This window comes from Rhea americana, unplaced genomic scaffold (genome assembly GCF_003343005.1).
Source record: "Rhea americana isolate MKP2758 unplaced genomic scaffold, rheAme1 scaffold_261, whole genome shotgun sequence".
Taxonomy (NCBI): domain Eukaryota; kingdom Metazoa; phylum Chordata; class Aves; order Rheiformes; family Rheidae; genus Rhea; species Rhea americana.
Window position 1 is genome coordinate 1 of NW_028186381.1, and position 14,788 is coordinate 14,788.

The 14,788-nt window shown below is 43.0% G+C and overlaps 1 protein-coding gene across 1 annotated transcript; it reads left to right on the plus strand.

Moving 5' to 3' along the window:
- The first annotated feature begins 1,532 nt into the window (after window positions 1-1,532).
- TMEM183A (transmembrane protein 183A) lies at window positions 1,533-11,434 on the plus strand. The gene is made up of 6 exons (XM_085307657.1): window positions 1,533-1,684; window positions 4,389-4,548; window positions 5,722-5,902; window positions 8,988-9,068; window positions 9,745-9,900; window positions 10,956-11,434. Exons 1-6 carry the CDS (start codon window positions 1,618-1,620, stop codon window positions 11,139-11,141), a joined length of 831 nt encoding a protein of 276 aa, XP_085163783.1. The 5' UTR covers window positions 1,533-1,617; the 3' UTR covers window positions 11,142-11,434.
- Window positions 11,435-14,788: the final 3,354 nt, after the last annotated feature.

Genomic DNA, 14,788 nt, shown 5'->3' on the forward strand with positions numbered 1-14,788 from the left:
CCCCAGGATGTGACAACAGTTTTTTCTTTTCCTAGGCCCCTGTCAGAGTCTCTGGGTTATTACATTTCCTTCCAGAGTATCATCCTCTTGCTTGGCTATATTTGATGTCATAACTTCCTGTAATTTATATTGCCGTCTGCTTGTCTTTGGATATAAATGGGCAAATAGAGAGAATAGTACTATTTGACAGTTTGAGGRAAACTAATCTCCTGACTGCATGCAGTTTACAAAGTATACTGTGCAAAGAAGGGAAGAATTGGTTTAGGAAAGGATTGAAAGGGTCTCCCAGTTGCTAGGCCTAGTCCTCTGCTGTGGCTGAAAACCAGGTTACACAGCCCCTCTTCCTAACTGGTCAAGCTCTATCTTTAGACTCCCTACTCTGCCCTGTTACTGTTTTGGAACCTTGTTTTTCTGTGATCAGAAGTGAGAACATCTCTAGACTAAGCTTATATATGGTCAGTTCATAATCTTTTTTTCTTGCCATTCCTATCCCTTTAAGCCAGATACCTCTTCTCCCTTTGGTGTGTCTGATGACTCTTTAACTACTGTGTATAAAAGTTTCCCTGGCCTTGAATTTGCTAGGTTAGAAAAACTCAAGCAGTGAAAGTCTGCTGTGGTGTAGTCAGSTGCCCCTGGATAGAAGGCCTTTTCATGCAAGCGCATTAGGTTGAAATTCAGCTTTCTCAAATCTGTGTGACCCAGAGTTGTATAGAGAACTGACTGTTTTTTTGCAAAGACTTGTATAATGCTGCTGTGTTGTAAGACTGCACCTTTCTTTCTCAAGACTGTCAGATTACTGGCTCATGCACGGATTTTTCTGACTAATGAGCCCTCAGTTAAGAGATTAATTTTTAAAAAGAATGTTTCCTAACAGTATGGTATGTCTAAATAGCTCCTCAGGGACAGCAAAAAAAAAAAAAAAAAAAAAAAATTGCTGTTTTTCTGACTAGTCCAGAGCCTTTTTGCTTCGTTAAATTCTAGGAYAAATTGGGCTCCTGTGCTTGGTACTGGGTTATATTGCTGATTGCTTGTCTGTCTTCAGCCACACAATCTCTTTATCCCCCTGAGAAGGAGGGATACTTTTGCTGTGTTCATAGGACAATTACAAAGGGGTTGCAGGCTTCAKGTAGAGAGAGTGCCAGTGGTCATGCAAGGAAGCTCTGGTATGCTGGGGAWCCAGTTAGAACTGCAGGAAGAGCTGTTTCATTCAGAATTGTGAATGGCTTCAGCTAAACCGATAGGATCATCTGCCTAATGTGCTGGTAATCGTCCTCATTGTTCATTGTTTAAAGCGAGACAAAATAATTATGTTTTCAGTTCACTTGCCCATGCTAATCTTGCTCTGACATGGTAATCCTCAGGCCCAGGATTTACTGCTTGTGTCATTATAGAGCTCTAATACGGTTAGCATGTCGGTTAGCATGTCGTTTCTTAGCAGTGGCTCTGGCAGAGATCTGGTGCGGCTGGACTGAAATATCTCCTGAACTTGGACTGGCTTTTCAGAGTGTGTCATTGCTTCTCATTCTAGTAAAATCCCTCTGTGGTTTGGAAGCTTCTTGTGTTCCTGCTGAGGAAGTTCTCTCTGTATCTGGAGAGTCCTGTGACAGCAGCGATGAAATGGATACAAAGGAAAGCATCAACGGGCGAACTGCATCTAGAAAAAAGAAGAGCAAAAGGCAYAAAGGTATGGTCAGTGTCCCCTCCTGGGACAGCTCTGCATAGGCTTCTTTGGGATGTTTTTCTGTATGTGTGATGTTAGGGGTTGCTATTTACAGATTAGTCTTGTGGCTTTTCATGGCACTCTGTAACTTGCACATGCACAAGAAGATGCCAAGGGTTAAAAAACTGTTCCCAGTTCTGCTGAGAAACCTRCTGTGATTTGGTCAAAGATGTTAACTTTTCACTAAAGCAAAGCTTTGGGCATGAAATCAGAGCCCAAGATCTTGTTGCTTTCATTTGCTTACTGCCAGCCTTGGAAAACTTAATGCTGCTCTATTGAAAGAGTTAGGAAACTTCGCTATATATGATACTGTTCTTCACCAAAAACATTGGTGAGGGCAGGATTTGCTCTGAAGAACAAACATTTCTGTCCGTAGTGCATTTTTGGGCAGAATCCAGGCTCTGTTTTTAGGATATTTCAAAACCTACAATTTACTACAAGTGATTTAGAGAGCAAATGAGTGAATTTAGCCCTAGTGGCATCATAGAAAGTTAATCCTAAGGAGCTGTACCCTTCAGTATTTATACTTTGTACAGATCTAGAGTATGCAGTTTGCAATACAATCTAAGCAACAAGTTGGTTTGCTGCGTTGTGAAATCCTGTGGTAGGTAGCTTTCAGGCTGACAGGCTAAATTGAACTTTATGCTTTGTTTAAAAAGGTTACTTTTGTTATCTTTTAAAGTTATTACGTAAAGATACTGATATGTATAAGAAATCAATATCCACTAAAGATTTTAAGTGCACAGCACTCCTCTGGGATAGGACTTCCATTTCTATTTATTAAGATGTCTTTGGGAATTCTGGGAAAATAGAATCATCCCAGTAGCTAATTATGGGTGTTAGAAGTCTGGAAAGACAATTTCTGTTCTACTACTTTGTTTTACTTCAATGAATTGTTTTATTTCTCAGTTATCCTCATTTTAAAACTCAGCAGTTTTAAAACTYGCCACAGGCTTTTCAGTTGGCTGTTTAGATCAATCATACAGTAACAGAGAGTTGAGGAGTGYTTTAATCTAAAATAGAATCTGAATTTGCCTTTTAATCTCTATTACTGAATATGAAGAAAGAGACATGAGAAAGACTGTTATCTCTTTTAATTATTTTTAAGCAGTCTGGGTGGCAGATCTACAGGTGATTTCCTGCATTCTGGCTTTGAAATCAATCTGTCTGTTCTTGAGAGCTAGACACAGACAAAGCTTGAAATCTTGATCTTTTCCCATCTCTTGTCCAAAAGGATGCCTGGCTTTTATCCAAATCATAAATCTCCCTTACGTATACCAAACTTGAATGAGGTCCTTTAACCTCTTTACTTAAGTATATTACAATGACTAATATTCAGTCTAGTAACTTATTTCTACAACAGGTGCATGTTTAGATAAGAATGAAGTAAGTAGGACAATGGTAGGTCTTCTAGCTGAACTCAGTAGTTGTGTACTTTGAAGGCTTATTGCATCAGGGCTGAAACAGTGATAAGGATGCTATGACCTGTGGTGGGTGTGCCTGCCATAAATGTATCTAATGGAAGCGATTGCATCGAAAGCTTTCTATGGCAAYGAATGTGATGGTTATTGCATGAGGGCAAAGTATTGCCCTTTGTTCTAAGCCCRCTGTCTGATGATTATATTTGTCATTTTCAAGTTGTTAAGCTCTGAGAAATGGCACATAATTCACCTCTCTAACGTTCAYTGTTTTATAAACCTCTTAGCTGTTTTTTTTCCATCCTTTGTTGTATGTTTTCTTTTTCTTTTTGCCTGTTAATATATTCCCAGTGATCAATATTGTTCAATATTTGTGTTCCATTAAAATCTTATCTYCTGTAGTTTGAGGAATGTCTGTGAAAAATTTTGTTTTGTTGACTTAAACACTGAAAACTTAAATGAAATGGATTTGTGAAGCTTCAATTCTGGCGTCGTAGCTTGTAAAGCTTCTAAGAGGGAGACCGGACTATTTTGTTCATTTGTGAATTTCTTTAGAGTATGCCATCCTAGATGATTTGACTAAAATGTGGATTTAAGATAGCAGCTAAATTAGCCATTAGGAGAGTTGCAAAAGAGAGATGCAAGGGATAAGGAGAGAGACAACTTTGACCGCTGGACCTCAGTGAGGAGTATCCTCCCCTTCTATACAGTGTTGGTCAGGAAATTCTGCRTATCTCCTGGCCTCTATGCTGTGTTGACTTTGTTTGTTTTAAAACATCATCTTTTCAGGTCTGTTAATGGCATGAGAAACTGTTGTGACTGGATGTATGTACTGTATAGCAGTACATTCAGCCTGTTTGGAGCTGTGGAGTTTTACTAAAGACCACCAGAGGTCTCTTTCCACCTAAACTACTCTGAGTCTGTCATTTGCATACTTCTGCATCCAGCACAACAGCAAAAAAATGAGGGCACTTATCCAGCAAAGGGAGAGTATAATAGTTGTATGGATGGACCTGTGCATGCTAATGAAAACCAGTAGCAGTGACAATGAAGTTGTATTAACTTGGGCTTGTTTAGATGACTGTGTGTACACACGTGTGTGTGTGTATGTATATATACATATACACCTGCACACACAAACTCAAGTTACCCTGTACTAGCAATAGTAAAGCATATGCCTTCACTTCATGTCTATGTGTGATTTGGTAAAGAGATTTCTTATTATGGTAACATATGTTCACTGCATTTAGAAAATCCTGATGGTGATGGGGGAGAAGAATATCCCATAGATATCTGGCTGTTGCTGGCTTCCTACATTCGCCCTGAAGACATTGTCCGTTTTTCTCTGATTTGCAAGAAAGCCTGGACTGTTACTTGCACTGCCGCCTTTTGGACCAGACTCTACAGAAGGTGAGACTCTAAAGAACTTTAACTATTTGTAGGGTGCTTCAGTGGTGATCAGTTGTCTGCAGAGCTGCAAATAAGGGAATAATTCCTTATATGCTAGGGGCTGTAATGGTTGCATACTGAAATGGTGGTATGTGCATTGTTTGGCAAGGGGATTGCATTTATGCTTTGGATCTGGAAATGGATCTATCTGTGGCAGCATATTCCCATATGCTCCACACAAGATCTCAAAGCTGAGTATGCTTTTCTGCTTGCCAGAGCCTACACACCTCTGTTCATAACCATGTGCTCTGTGTGTTAAGTACGTAAAAAGTGCTTACAATAAGGTTGGGCTATTGTCTGCCTTTAAAAAAAAAAGCAAGCATCACTGATAAAAAAAAAAAACTTGTCCTGCCTGAAAGTTTGATTGTGGTCAMCTTCCTGTATTTAGGAAGCCATAAGAAAAACTAAGGGTTACTACCAAGCATTTAGGTGGAGTCTCTGTGGTGGAAATGGGCTATAATAAAATAAGGAAGAGAGAAAAAGCGAAGAGGTGGTCAGAATATGAAACAAATCCTTCTATTCTCATGCATGCCATCCACACTTTCCTTCAGGAGGGAAAATTTTATTTCTGTTTTATGGATCTGTTGCTCAGGAGACGCAGTCAGCAAAAGTACAAGCAATTGGCAGCTGTGGTCATCCTTGCCCCCATTCTTTAGTGTGAAGTGTTCCAGCAAAGGCTCCTCATGCATGTTTTTTCTGATCACACTGCCTCAAACCCAGACATTAAGCTTGCTCAGGCAGTTGTCTATGCAGTCATGCACAGCTAAAGTAATTCCTAGTGAACCTGCAAGAATCCACAGGCCTTTGCACATCCTAAAGCTAAAATACCATCTGGTCTGTCTTGGACAAACTGTCTGCAAGGGAATTGTTTGTGAGTGGGGAAATTGTAGCATGATCTGCTTATGATTACACTAGTGACTGCTTTTTGTCTGATATTTTTGTCTTTGCAACTGCCATGTGATTTCACTTAGAGCAGTACAAAGCCCTTGCAGCATTCAGAGTTGATCATGGGTCCCCTGATGTTCAATGTTGAGAGATAACTGAACATCTGGATGATTTTCATAGCCTTCTTCTACACATCTCTGTGGCTCTCTGACCCTTCAAAGCATGTTGGGTTTGTCCTTTGCTTTTCAGGCACTACAGTCTGGATGCGTACCTGCCTCTCCGCTTGCGGCCAGAATCCATGGAGAAGCTACACTGTCTCCGTGCGTGTGTCATCCGGTCATTATACCATATGTACGAACCTTTTGCATCTCGAGTCTCCAGGAATCCAGCTATTCCAGACAGTACTCCTAGCACTTTAAAAAATTCCAGAGTAAGTGCTAGTGCCAGGAAAGTGGGATATGTCTGAGATATTGCTTTTTCTGTATTTTTATTCTCTTTCTCGGGGGGGGGGAAGCTGTTTAGATGATCCCCAGTGAAGCATGGGCTTAAGATAATTCTGAGCTTAGAAGCTTAGAAGGTTCCTGGTTACTTGTGTCTGTACAGTTGCTGTTACAGTGGATCTTTCTTACTCTTCTGGGTGCCTAAGTCTTGCCACAATAGCTTTGTAATCAGCAAAAAAACTTGCTTCATTGGATATCAGAACTGCTGGTGATATAATTTGCATTTTTCCCCTCCTCTGTTGCAAATTTGCTGAAAGGAGATTGAGGTAGGGTCAACATTTATATCTTATGCTTTATTCTGACAYTGTCTGCCAGAATACATCTTTTCTCCATAGCAGGCATCTGGAGARCATCAGAAGCAACAATGATAGCCTCAAAGGGACTCATTTCATACTGCGTCTCCTGTAGGTCATCCATCGTCTTTGGTTTCTGTGAGAGGGAGTGTAGTGAGGTTGTGAGCATGGCAAATGTGCAGAGCAAATGTCTACTTTGGGACTGGGGCTGCAGTTGTGTTGGCCTGTGAAGGATTTGTCACTGGTGTGGGCAGGCAATTCCCTTTGCTATCCAAGCTTGGAGTACTCGCATATCCTTTCCTCTTTAATTGCTGTTATCATTAACTCTGAATTGCCTCTGTGTTTCTTGTCTGGTTTTAACTTACAACTGACTGATACTCAGTGAACAGCTTAAGCAGCAATGTGAATTCCCCACGCTCCAAATCCAAAAACTTGTTGAATGAGGTTTTTGGAGTCAAACTGAAGGGCTTTTGGTTCAACAGTTGTACTTGCCATGCAAAATACCCATCTACCTGTGTAACATCCCTCCTTCTCTACCTCCTTTCTTCCTTCCTCTCTCTGTGAGGATTCTGGAAAAAATGTCACGCTGCTTAGGATCATCTAGCAGTAACACAAACAGGTAGTGCTGCAGAGCAGAAGAAAAGCACACACCTGTGTGYGAAAGTCTTTTATCTCTGCATCCAGAGCTTTTCATTCTTTTTGTGAATCCCCAGTTTGRATGTTGTCTGTCTTTAAAGAATTAAAGGCCAAAGCGCTTCTAGGAAATTCCAACTTAACCTCAGTCTTTCTGAGTCTAACTTCCTGCCAGGGCATGCCCACTGCTCTGGCCTGGCTGCACAAGCTAGAAACCTGTGAAATAATACTTCCGGGATCGGCAACTTAGAAGCATTCACATTGACATCATAACGGCTTTGGTGCCCACTGCTAGCGCTTCTACTGTACTAACAGTTTTAGAAAGGTTCTTGAAGTGCAATCTTTTATTATTCAGCTTTTTAAAAAAAGGAAATTAAATGGTGATGAGGCTTTGTTAGAACAGTAGAGGTCTGACCTAACCCCTTGGAGCATAGAATAGCTATCATGAGTGTGGTCTTGCTCTACTACTGCGTTGCAAGACTCTGAGCTCCAGCTGTATTACTGTGCATTGAAATGTCTAGGCACAGTGGGTATGGAGGAGGTTCTGTCATTGCCTCCCCACGTTCTTGCTTTCATGGGTTTTGGTTATACCTTTACAGGTCATTGAAACTAATGGCAGATGCCTACATAAATTGCATGTGGCAAGAGGAGACCCCAGTCCTCGATGTTACTGGATCTAGCTTTTCCTCTTTAATTTCCTTTTTTCTTTCCCTTGCCTAGCTTGTGTGGGACACTGGAGCCGTTATGGTGTCAGCAGAAGTGTTTGCCCTTTAAAGACACCCCCATAATTTTTGGTGGAGCAGCAGGCCATACGGCGCGTCTGAAGGGCAGGACGGCTGACCCGTGGACGACATCCTCTGCCCCTTAGGAGGTACTGACCATTTTGTGCTTCACTACTTGCCATGACCAAACAAGCTGTTAGACSAGGTTGTCTCTGCAGGTGAACTACAAATGCCACTAGCTGTGGAGTTAAACCTGGCAGCATCTGCTGCACACCCAAGTTGATGAAGATCTGGAGAATGTTGTTATCAGCAAAAACTGAGGGCCACCTCCACCGGGTGGAGGCCGCTTGACGCATGTTTCAGAGCTGGACTCCACCTAGCTTTGTGGTTCACCTCATCAAGATTTGCCAGTATAGAGATCCTTCAAGGACTCTTAATTGTGGACATGACTCAGACTTTGACTAAAGAGTCTTATATCTCCTGTAGTTGCTAATTGTGGAGGCTAGTCTGGCTTTCTTTTATTTGGGGTCACTCTAATTGAAATTAAATTATGTGTGTACTTCCCCCAACGATCCAGTCAGGCCATCTTTTGGAATGGGAGARACTGTGTGGGTGATGGGGAGTTGTCATCTTTACCTGTGTTATTCTTCCTATTCCTGCTGACATTGTTAGTAGGACCAGATAAGGCCAGCTGTGGTGGGCTGGCATCTGTGGTGTGGAAACATACTCAGTGATGGTYGGTTAGGCTGAATGGCCAGAATCTCTCCTTGGCTGTAGAGGAATAGTAGCTTCCACTCATTCAAGTCAGTCAAACTGTGCTAGCTTGGCAATGTTTTTTATACTCCACAACATGACAATCAGTGCCCAGTGGTGTCAGGACCTTCTTTTGACTCTGAAGTGGCTTAGGAACTTTCATATCTGTCAGCTCAAAGGTCATACGTCAGCCTTTGCATTTCTCTCTAAATTCTTTCTTTCTTGACCCTTTTTCTGTTTTCAGGTGTACTTTGCTTTAGGCTTTTCTGATTTAATGGGACATCTTGGTATGGGTGTGGTACATGGAGTGGAAGAGATGAATCTGTTCTACTCATCTTTCCCTTATAGAAGGGATAAATAGTGCAAAGGGATTTTTATTTAGCAGACTAGAGGCTATGTGTTGTGCCATTCTGTTGTATGAGTTGACCAACTGCAAATTGGGAGATGGAAAATGTTGGGCGTGTTCTTTGAACGTGATTAATTTGAATAAATGGCTTCTAACTGCTTCTTTGTAATTATGTTTGTAATTGGAAGTCTTAATGCCCTGCTAAAACGTATTTAAATGTGTTGCCTCTAAGGGCTTTGTAACCTTCTGTTTCTTTTTTCCACCTCAGTGTCTGCTTTTCTGGTGCAAAAAGATTGAAGGGAACAGACAAGAATCAATGTGGGAATTCAACTTCAAATTCAAAAAGCAGGTATGAAAGCTGAACTCTGTCATGAATGAAGAGCCAGAACAGCTATGGCTTTTTTTTTTTTTTTTTTTTTTTTTTTTAAGCAGTAATGATTTTTCTGGGTCATAGAAAGGACAACTCTATTCAACAATAGATGGAAACACAATAAAGCACATTGTGAAACTACACTCAATTATCAATATATATTAACATGTTTAGATTCTTACATTTTTATTTCCTCATTTGATATCCTTTCTCCACTTTAAGACATGGATCATTTGTCTCATTTGTCACCCCACATAACCTAATCTTTAGATATCGCCACTCATTACCACCAAAACCTAGAATTTTTGAGTTTCATGGTTAAAATGTAGGTCTAAATCTGAAACTGCTTGCCCTAACTTCAGAAGGATTCCCCTTAGAAGTGAAGAAAGCTGACACATGCTAACAAAAACTGCCACTAATGACTCTCTGTTATGATAAACGTGCCCTATAAGGCAACCTCGAGAGTCTGACGGCTCTCCTCTCCAAAGAAATAGTCCTACAAATTCGCATTCCTGAGCTATGTCTTTTCATTGTTTATATGATAGTTTGCCAAAATGTGTGGGACTTCGGTGAGAACTTGCTAGTCAGCACCAGGGAGAAGAAGCCAAATTCATTATAGGTTCCTACTTAGCTAAATAATTTTCTGTCTTTCAAGTCTCCCAGATTAAAGAGCAACTGTTGCAAAGGTCTTCAGCCACCCATTCAATATGAGGAAGTCCATACAAACCCTGATCAGGATTGCTGTCTACTGCAGATCACCACCTTTAACTTCATATTTGTGCCAATAGTCATGGGTATGACGTTTACCTTGGTAAGTGTTTCGAAAAACTAGTAGGCAAACTTTGCGCTTAGATTGTAATAGGAGGTGAAGAGGAGACCTCTGGTCCCTATGGTTTCATGTAAATCACGCTGTTGCATCAACAAACTAGTTGTGGGCATAASCAATTTATTTCTCAGAGGCATTGCTGAGGATTTCCTCAGCTTAGTTCTGCAGATCCATCAACTCTTTCCTATTTGATGTAAGCAAATATCAACGACATAGCGAATTTGCAAGAAGCTGAGGTTTTGCTATGGCTGTGATCACTTATCCATGCTCCAGCAGGGAACAGTGTTGCAGTGTTTTTGTGGTCTCAATTTGATGATGATGGTAGTACCTCATTGCTGGGAGAAACAGCAGCTTTTGAACCAGCTTCTGCAAACTCRGTGGGAGTGGCAGCTCCCCAGGGTTGCTCCAGAAAGAAGTATTGTGTCAGAAAGGAGCAGACCAGGTGTGCTCACAGCAAGACCAGCAGTGAAGCATGGGGCAGCATGTGTGGCTGTACTTGTAAGTCAGGTTTTAAAATGTGGCCTGTACTGAAGAAGAGTTCAGTCTGGCATCCCTTAGTGTGGAGCGGTGGGTTCCAAAGTTCTCTGACAACCTCTTGCTTCCAAGATCGCTGCTGCATTGTTTTTCAGGGTTGCCAGCCCGAGAGAACTGATTTGGATCCAGTGCTGCTGAGTTGGAGCTTAGCTGTGCCAGCACCTGAAATACTCTAGATGCATTTAACTTTGAGTTCTTAACAGTTTGCATTTAGATTAGTTGAAATTCTTCCTTTTTTTGATGCTCTAATTTTCCCAAATTATATTTTCTTCTTTGAGGTGAATAAAATTGGCAATTATATCTGCATCTTTTTTTGTGTGTGTGTATGTGAAAAACTTACCTGAGGGAGTTATCAGTTTGATATTTTAAATGTTGACTTAACAAAAAAAAAAAAGTAATTTTGATACCCAGTGTCAGTGGTTAGTCTATAATCACAGTATCTGGAAACAACTGGATGTTTCTAGAAAATATCTCCTATAGCACATCCTTACCTTTTTTTCTTGCAGTTCACCATCAATGTGAGTACAGACATGAGGCATCATCGCGTGCGCCTGGTGTTCCAGGATGCTCCTCTTCGCAACGGCAAGAAACCCCGCCTTGACCAAGGAGTGCAAGTTGTGTTGGACCCTGTGCATAGTGTGCGGCTCCTGGATTGGTGGCACCCACAGTATCCCTTTTCTCCAAAAGCTTAGTGGTTTTGTGAGTCTGCAGCCTCCGGCAGGTGACTGAATCTAGCAGCCTGAAGAGAATTTCTAGGAACCAGGAAATCCTATTTTTATTTCTTAAATAAATTCTGCAGTCTCCTTGCAAGTGGTTGAAGCTACTGAGCTAGTCTATATGTATATAACTTCTAGTCAGTGATGGGCAGAGCTGAGTGTAAAGCGGAAAAAATTTGTAAACACACTTTTATGTAAAATTCACATTTTATGATTTGAAAGGAGCTCCCTGGAACTGTTCATTTAAAATCCTTTTGGTGCTAATGAAAGTGGTCCTGTTTTCTGTTGTTCAGAGGGAAGTAGGAAGCTTTAATATGACCAGAAGCAGTTTCACAAACGAAATTCATGTTTGTTTTACTGCGGCATGATTGCATTCGAATCGTGCGATACTTTAGTGTCCAAGAAGCAGTAAGCAAAGCAGCGGTGATCAACAATAACGCTGATTCAGTCAGGTGTGACTTTAAAAAAAAGGCAAATATGATCAAACAAAGGAATTATTTCAAAGAGGATTTGTAAGGGAGAGGGCTTTGAGTGTAAAGATGTTCCACGTTCTCACACTGATGTTTCCCTTTGAAAAGAAGATCTAAACTTTTAAAACCAAAAGATGGTTTCCAGAGAAGATGAACAGAGCATGTGTGTGGGGGGGAGATGCAGGGGATAAACTAAAATAATTCAAACAGTTACRAAGACTTTGAATCTGTTTTCATGCAAGCAATGGAGAAGTGTTGACCTATTGACACTGGATAGCCCAGAAGCAATGAGTTCTCAGCTGAACAAATTAAGAACTCCTCCAAGCCCTCTGAAACTACTGTGGTTCTGGGTTGATTTTTCAAGAAGGGAGTGGGGTGCTGAGTGTAGGCCTGTCAGGAGCGCAGTGCTCTCGTATCCTGAATGAAGTGGGCTTGGAAATTCAGCAAGCAAACGTTTTTGCTGCTGACTGTCACGTGAAGGAGTGAGAGCAGGGCAGAGGGTGTACTGGAGTGCAGGTGAGTAACAGTGATTGCAGTAATGAGATAGCAGCTCGTCAATATAAAGGATTAGCTCATCAGTCCCGTTTCATACCAGATCTTGTCTCGGGCAGGAATAACTATGCATTTTAACTTCTGGCCATGTATAATGGTTACTGAAACTCCCAGAGTAGAGGGTGACTGGAGAGAGGGGGAGTTTTGCCTTCTGAGTTTGAATCTAATACACAAACGCTGCATTGTCACTGTGTCCTGTGTAGCTGCCTGCCAGGAGTTTGTCTTGTATGTGCCTTTACCACTATGTAAATCACCACCAAGGACATCTGTGCCAAGCCTGCATTTACATTAGATACTTGTTCTGTGAGGTTAACGTTGAACAACCTGGGAAAACTGTATCTGGGAAAACTGCCTTGCTATTTCCCTTTTCATGGCTGCTGAACATACACATTGAACCTGACAGATAAGTTGTTTTGAAACCAGCTAGTCAAAGTAAAGATATGAGCGGTCTGTCTTAACTCTGATAATGAAGGTCATTCCTGCTGGAGTGCAGGAGAGGAAGGATGGTGTGTGAATGCTGGGGCTGTGTGTAAGGGCTGTGGTTAAAAAGATTTTCTGTCTGTGTGTCATGTGGTAGAAGCTTCTAACGTGCCTGCAGAAAGGGAAGGTGCCCTAGGGCAAAAAAAAAAAAGAGGCACAGAGCAATAATGAGGTTTCCTCAGTCCTGGTCTTCTCCCTGGTCCGTGGGGCCCTGTTTTATCTGTGCTTTGTCCAGCTCAGGTTTGTGAATAATGGAAGAGATGGGGCCAGGCGTAACCTAATCTAGCTCTGCTCTCTAGTATCTCCTGTTGAGGGGGAGACTTGGCCACCGTCCCGTCCTCACCGAGCACTGCTCCTTGGCAGGGTTCAGGTGTCAAAACRGAGTTGTGCCAGGGCAGAGTGACAGCTAGATGTTTCAGGGAGAGTGGCAGGTACCCCTGCCCATCCCCAGGACTTCTTCCATGCTTGGTGCCCACCTCCAGTCTGACCTGTAGGGAGCAGTTCTCCYTGGACCCCTGGCACGTGCATATCTGTACACACATCTGTGTGCACGTGCACCTATATCTGTGTGTGTGCACCTATCTCTACTCCCACACATCCACTCCTCCAAACAGCCCTTGCATCTGGGGGAAGGGGGAGCCCTGTTTCACTCCGAGTTTGTTCTAAGGAAAACAAACATTTTGGCTCCTTTTAAGCCACTCCTATGTATTTCCAGATTTCTCTCTTTCCCAGGCAGAAAAATGTGGTGAGCAAAAAGCAAGAGAGACATGGGCCTCAGGGCAGAGGGAGGTTTGGAAGTGGCTCCCAACACTGGGGACCTGGCTGTACCATAGCCTTTGCAGGGGTGGGGAGCTGATGGAGGGATCTTTTCCTGGCATCCAATGCAGCATTTAGGTTTCCTTGCCGAGGGCAGGATCGACTAAGGCTACRGTTTGGTTTGTGGGATGCGCTGGGAGGGCAAGAGGACCAAGAATCTCTGCAGGTGGATGAGGGCTGTGTCCCACGTGATAAGGGCCACCGAGGGCTGCATCCTGGTACTGACATCCTCTCTTGGTTCCACAGGGTTCATTGACTTGGTCAGGAGAGGGCCAAATCATTCCTGAGGTCATTACCCCTTGGGATCTTCCAAAAGGGATCTACCAAGCTTTTTTCAGGTCCCACTTTTTCTTCCCTCTGGTGTCTCTGCAGCCCAAAATTACTGTCTGCTGCCTCCTAAATGTGCAGGAGGAGAGGTGCACTTTGATATCTGGGAATAAGAAAGGGGTTCTGGTGGCTCTGTCTCAGTGCCATGGTGGTACCATGCTTGCATTACAGTTGTACGTTTCTACAGCAAGGTTGTGCCAAGACACCCAAGCCCAGATGGTATTAGCAGCAAGTGGTGCCGCACAGCCTTTTCTGAGGCAGTAAAAAAGGAGCAAAAGATCTCCTGCCAGCAGCTTGGCATTTGCTCCTCCCTTCCCCACCCCATAACCAAGGGCCCCTAACATCTGCAGGCTGCAAGCTGAAAACCCCTGAAACAAAGCCTTGTCTGGACTCATCCCAGCGTGGCTGCTGGGGTTCAGCCAGTTTGGCCCCATCTCTGCCTCTCCCAGTTTTGCGGTAGGAGCTTCCTTGTGGCGTCAGCCAGCAACTCGCATGCTCGGGCTGCTTCTTGCTGGGCTGGGAGTCCCAGCAGAGACTCTGCCTGGCTGGCAAGGCTAAGCCCCCTAGCTCGCCTCTGCTGTGGTATGGAGTTAGGGTGCTCGGTCAGGAGGAGCTGACCTGCTTCCCCAGGCTGCAGTGCTCCGAGAAGCAGATTCATGGCTGCTTCCCAAAATTACTGTCTGCTGCCTCCTAAATGTGCAGGAGGAGAGGTGCACTTTGATATCTGGGAATAAGAAAGGGGTTCTGGTGGCTCTGTCTCAGTGCCATGGTGGTACCATGCTTGCATTACAGTCGTACGTTTCTACAACAAGGTTGTGCCAAGACACCCAACCCTTGCACGCRCGTGTGCCCCAGCAGCAAGTGCGAGTGCCGGGGCTGTGACAGKCACCATGTCTCTGCCTTCTCCCCTCCCTTTCCTTCCTGCATGGGCAGGAAGGACCAACCCCCAGCTCTTTCCTGTGCTGGGATCAAGATCAC